General features: G+C 42.1%; 1 protein-coding gene across 1 annotated transcript; it reads right to left on the bottom strand.

Moving 5' to 3' along the window:
• Positions 1-284: 284 nt before the first annotated feature.
• Positions 285-4,700, bottom strand: LOC124678503 (DNA topoisomerase 1 beta-like). Its single transcript, XM_047214379.1, has 15 exons — positions 3,807-4,700; positions 3,460-3,654; positions 3,302-3,382; positions 2,963-3,022; positions 2,789-2,883; positions 2,514-2,670; positions 2,310-2,435; positions 2,017-2,097; positions 1,833-1,923; positions 1,613-1,746; positions 1,357-1,425; positions 1,182-1,271; positions 992-1,095; positions 700-874; positions 285-440 (listed from the first exon to the last, which is right to left on the bottom strand). Exons 1-15 carry the CDS (start codon positions 4,698-4,700, stop codon positions 372-374), a joined length of 2,421 nt encoding a protein of 806 aa, XP_047070335.1. The 3' UTR covers positions 285-371.
• Between the last annotated feature and the right edge of the window lie 633 nt (positions 4,701-5,333).

Raw genomic sequence — 5,333 nt, 5'->3', positions numbered from 1 at the left:
CTTGCTTTACATTAGTGTATATTTAGGACGATTTGAACAAGAGTTAGCATCTTTAGCCTTAAAATTTGTAATTTGCCCCGATTTTCAATTTTTCTAGGTCTGCTACTGCTTTTTCCCTTGCAATAAGGATGGCCAACATGTTCCATAAAAATCTATTTATACATGAAAAGGGAAATGCATTTTTGATCCCATGTGCATATACTCCTGCAACCGGAAAAAATATTTCGAAGTGCCAAAAAAATTCCGAACAAAAAAATGGTGGCACATATCGACATTCCGAATATAATCTCTTTTCTTGATGAACACACTGTCTACGGAGTATGTACTAATCTTCCGGCCTCTTTTGCGTGTACCGCTCGACAAGGCAGCCCTTAGAATCTGAAATCTGGGTCAACATCCATCGCCCATCCAAATTTCTCGAGAATTGTCTTGCTGAAAATCTGTCATAAAAATTTACCAAGCCAAACATGTTTTGTTAAGGAACAGACTTAAATGATTCCCCGAAGAAAAATGGACTATGAAATGGTAACAATTAATCAAGTTAACCAAACCTAGGCAGTAGGACATAATGGGACACCAAGTATGCTATAGTAAATGCATGATATGAATGGGTAATACAATCGTGCACCGACGAAATATGCAGCCATGAGGAGAACTCATAATAGAAGGGAGTGGGTGTAGTCCCTCAAACTACGGTACCTCCTTCTGGATAGGGTGGACTTCATGGGTTTTGCACCATGCCACGGTAATTCTAGGATCAAGATAGTTGATCTTTGATGTTCCTAGTGCTACTGTCTTCAGATCCTCCCTTTTCTTTTTATCCGCATCCGTTTCCTCTATCATGGTTTCAGTCGTAGAGATCCTTTTCTCCAACCTGCATCTGCAAGTGGATTTATGAGGATTGTCTACACCTTAGTCCTTAGGTAAGTAAAAAAATTGATGTATCTTTTTTTTTGAAAAAAAATGATGTATCTATGACTCAGATATGTACACTTGAGGCGTCAATCTTCTCTTTCGCTTCCCATCTTTAGTACCACCTCGAGGCTTTCCTTTCTTTGCTTTCTTCAGTTCTACTTTCAACTTGTCGCTCGAGGCCTGGGCAGAAGAAGAAGCAAATGATGACAAAAAGGTTGACAGGAAAAGTATAAATATGAGGTAATCATTTGTAGCCAACAACCAACCTTTAATTGATCAATTTTTTCATTCAACTTTGTAATCTGGGAATCATGTGATTTTGGGACAGCACGCTGGTGGTTACAAATTATAGCAACCTGAGCAAACGAGAAACATAGTTAGGGTCAAGAATAGTGATAGTGCAAAAATAAAAAACCCACAAGAGTGAGCGACAGATTTTACCTCTTTGTTTGCTCGTTGATAGACATTATATTTTTCAAGGAGGGTTCCACCTTTTGTTTCTTTGTTCAACTGTAATACCATATAATGCATTTATTAGTTTGGATCGAATACATAAATGGGACACAAAAATGTTATGCACTCTATTTTGGTGTGAAGAAATCAAATTAGATAGCTGCAGCAACTGAAGATATGAAGATCTATTTGGTGTCATTGACAAACAAAATATATAAGGACCTCTGAATAACATTGTACTTACGATGGTGTCCAAAGTGACGGAAGCGTTGTAGGTACGGAACACTTTTGCAGTAAGCCCAGGCATTAAATTCTTTAGATGAGCATTTAGTTTAATTGTATCAAGTTTATCAAAGACATGCCCTCCCTTATCTTTGCCTGCAAAACCAGTATGCGAAAATTATGTGAATGATTTATCTAAGGGGGGAGAGATGGATGGATGAGAAAAGAGCATTGGGAGATACCAGCACAGAATCCCTTAACTGCCTCGTATACGGGTAGTTTAACGTCAACAGTGTTCAAGTATCTTATAGAATCTTTACCAAGGAAGTCAAACTGAAAATGCAATGGTTGAGCAAACATCAAATGACATTAAAATTAATTTCTCACATTGTGTGACCATCAAGGATAAAGAATGAAGTTCAATACCTGCAGCTTATTTGGAGGCAGACATGTAACGTTTTCAACCTTTAGCGTACAGCAACCAACAGTGTCAGCCTCATCTTCATCCTGAAAAGGATTGAAGTATTATGATGAGATATCTCAACAATCACAAAACTAAATAGATTTAACACCAATGGTATAAGGGTGTATGCTGAAAGGGGTTGATTTTCAATACAAGAATCTTCATACAAAAGGTTTATTTTAGATAATGATGTCACTGAATACGACTACACAAAATTCGATAGCTGTACGTCCAGTACTTGGGAGTTGAGACATACCTTTTCATTGCCCGCCCTAAGGGCCAATCTATCTATAAGGTAAGTTGCCACTGCAATTTGTTTCTTCGTCTGATCTTTGCTTCTGAAATCCTTAGTGTAATTTACGCGTATAGTGTGTATGTAATCCTGTCGTGGGCGATAGAAGAACAATTATTGTACATGGAAACGCAAAGCCTCCATGAATCACAAGGCAAAATTCCTCACCTTCAATTTCCGGGCCTTCTCGTATTTCTCCTTGTCACTTTTTCCCTTCAACGAGCTGCTTGCCGCCAGGAAAACATACTTGTAATCTTTTGGGCTTATCGGATCATTCCAAAAGGCCAGCCATGTAACAGTATTGTCATGTTTGACTTCTTTCCAGCTGCAGAGCACATGACCAATCAAGCTAAGAATGTATACGTTCTAGAAGTCCCTTGACAAATATACTTTATCGAAAAAAAATATACTTTGAACATCAGGACCTAAAAACTTAAGGATACCTTTCTCCAAGTATAGGACACACTGGGACTGGAGCACCTTCTCCGATGTTTATTGTAATGTCACTTGGTCGGATGCGTCGCTTCAGTCTTCCCATCTAAAACAATTTAATAGAACCTTAAATTCGAGGGCCTGGCATACAAACAAAATGTGATTAAATGGTTTCCCATATGTACCTTTGGATGCTCTCCACGTCCCCTGAACAAGCCAGGTGGTTCTACTCTGAAATTGCCAACCTGAAATAACCAAGCAATTTTAGCCAAGAGGATACCCCAACTGCTATACATGCATGTACAAGAATATTAACAACAGTCCGAGTCTTCACTTGCACTAACGAATTCGTTAATCATGGTAAAATTCCATATGCTGCATCGGGTGCAAAAATCTTAATTTAGTTAGCCCTACTAGGACTTCTAGGCAGAAGCTGAATTAGGTTCGAGACTAGTGGCATATGTGTAAAATTCTAGGGTTTATAAAAACCTTTGTTGCATGAAAAATAATCAGTAAATAAGGACCTTCTCTTCAACCCCATCTAAGAAAGCCCACATAAACTTTTTCTCTTGCTCCAATTTTTCTTCTCGCACTGTTTTCTTCTCCTGTAAATAAAGAGTTATAAAGATTAAATCTTCAGACATGCAGAGGTTAGGCATGAAAATTCAGAAAAAAAATATACCTCTGGTGTCATCTGCTTTTTCTTCTCTTTCTCTTGGAGGTTCCATTCGTAGATCGGCGTGAAATCACAAAGTTCAAACTTCTTGATAATATGTTTTTTTCCAAGTATATTTCTCCAGTCGTTGAAGAAGTTGTTGATAAACGTTTCCTTGGACGCATACTCTGTGTCTTTCATCACAGCAAACATGGTTGCAACCTGAAACCGAACAGGGAATTGGCTGTAGCTCGGAAAAAAATTGAAAGCGTGATCTAGATATTCAGGAGCAGCTCTGATCAGTAGCTCTGTATGAAACTGAAGATATATAAAATAACACAATCGACAGTTTATACTTTCTGAATGTACATTACCTCCTCCTGTTCTGGAGTCAGATCAACAGGTTGCCCGTTGTAAATCATTTTGACACCATGAGGCTTGTATGGAGGTGGAAAAATAACGCCATTGTGCTCCAAAGTAGACCACTTCTTTCGACTGTCAGATCCTTGACAGACTTCCATTGTCTCCTGGGACAGGGGATTTTCCTCTGTTCTCATGTTCACCTTTGTCTGCTCATCCTTCTTAAAAGGTAAAGGACTGTCCTTCACAATGTTCTTTGCAGGTGGCTTGCAGTTCGAGTACTCGCGCGTTGTCCGTCTTCGTGCTAGAGGTATGTTGTCATCGCCGTCATCCTCGTGTTCTCTTTCGGCACTCACCGCCACCACCGAGGTGGAAGCCTCCGTAGGCTTTGCCTTCTTAAGAGCAGAACTTGTCTGACTATTTCTATCCCCTGCCCTTTTGACTGAATTTCTAGGAGCCCTTGTATCATGGCTCAACCCCTTGTTGCTAGGGGGGATCGGTTTGCTATTGGAACTTGAAACACCCCGAGCAATCCGCGAAAAACGGGCAGCCAATGTGGTATCGTCTTCTGAATCATCACCATCATAGACATTGCCTCCACTTTTTGAAGCAGCATTGTCAGATAGCCTTGAGGCCAGTGGTTTCTCGTCTTCCGGATCATCGTCATCTGCCTTGGCACCACTTGTGTTGATCCTCTTCGGTTTCCTCTCACCAGCCTTTCTCCTCGATGCAATTGGTTTGTCGTCGTCTGAATCGGTGCCTGGGGTGGGGTGATCGTCTTCGGCATGAGGTCTTTTCAGATTACCCATTTGACTGGGTTGTGGAGTCCTTTTTAGCTTCGACCTTTTGAATGAAATTGGACCGGCAAATTCATCGTCGTCACTTTCAAACATGTGGGCAGACGGCATTGCTTCCTTGCAGTGTCAGGAATCAGGATACAGATGTACCTAGCTAGTCGGCCAAGGTAATAACCTGCAAGCTAATCAAATTGTCCATTAATTAATTAGTTCCATAAAAGTTAGCACTAACAGTTTATGTAGTAGTACGAATCCCGTGATTGGAGTAATGGAGTTCATACACGAGTCCATGCATGGACTCTCGAATCAGAGTTGCAGTACACTCTCCTTTCGAGCTAAGCAGCATAGTTAGCCTACTTCTACTCCGTGTCTAGCAAGCTGCTACTACTCCAGCCCGAACCCCATCGTTCCCTCGGCCGCCACGGCGATTGCCGGAACGAGCTGGCCGGACGGAGCGCCACGCCGGCCAGACGTGGATAATAGGTTGGTGACAGGGAGGGAGAGGCGTACTTGACCAGGAGCGTGCGTGGCCGGAGCCGGACACGTCCGGCGCGTCCCCTTTGCGAGGCGGCGGCCCGGAACAGTGTCGAGCTAGGGTTAGCGCTAGCGGCGCGGCGCAGGTGCAGCTTAGCTAGTACTCCGTATGTCTTCTCGCAACGCGCGGTTTCTCCCTCTTCCCGGCCGGGCTGCTCAATATCGAATATATAGCTCGCGCGGCCGATCGCCCTCTCTCAGCGCGCAGCA

This window comes from Lolium rigidum, chromosome 7 (genome assembly GCF_022539505.1).
Source record: "Lolium rigidum isolate FL_2022 chromosome 7, APGP_CSIRO_Lrig_0.1, whole genome shotgun sequence".
Classification (NCBI taxonomy): Eukaryota; Viridiplantae; Streptophyta; class Magnoliopsida; order Poales; family Poaceae; genus Lolium; species Lolium rigidum.
This window is presented reverse-complemented; position numbering and strand designations above follow the sequence as displayed.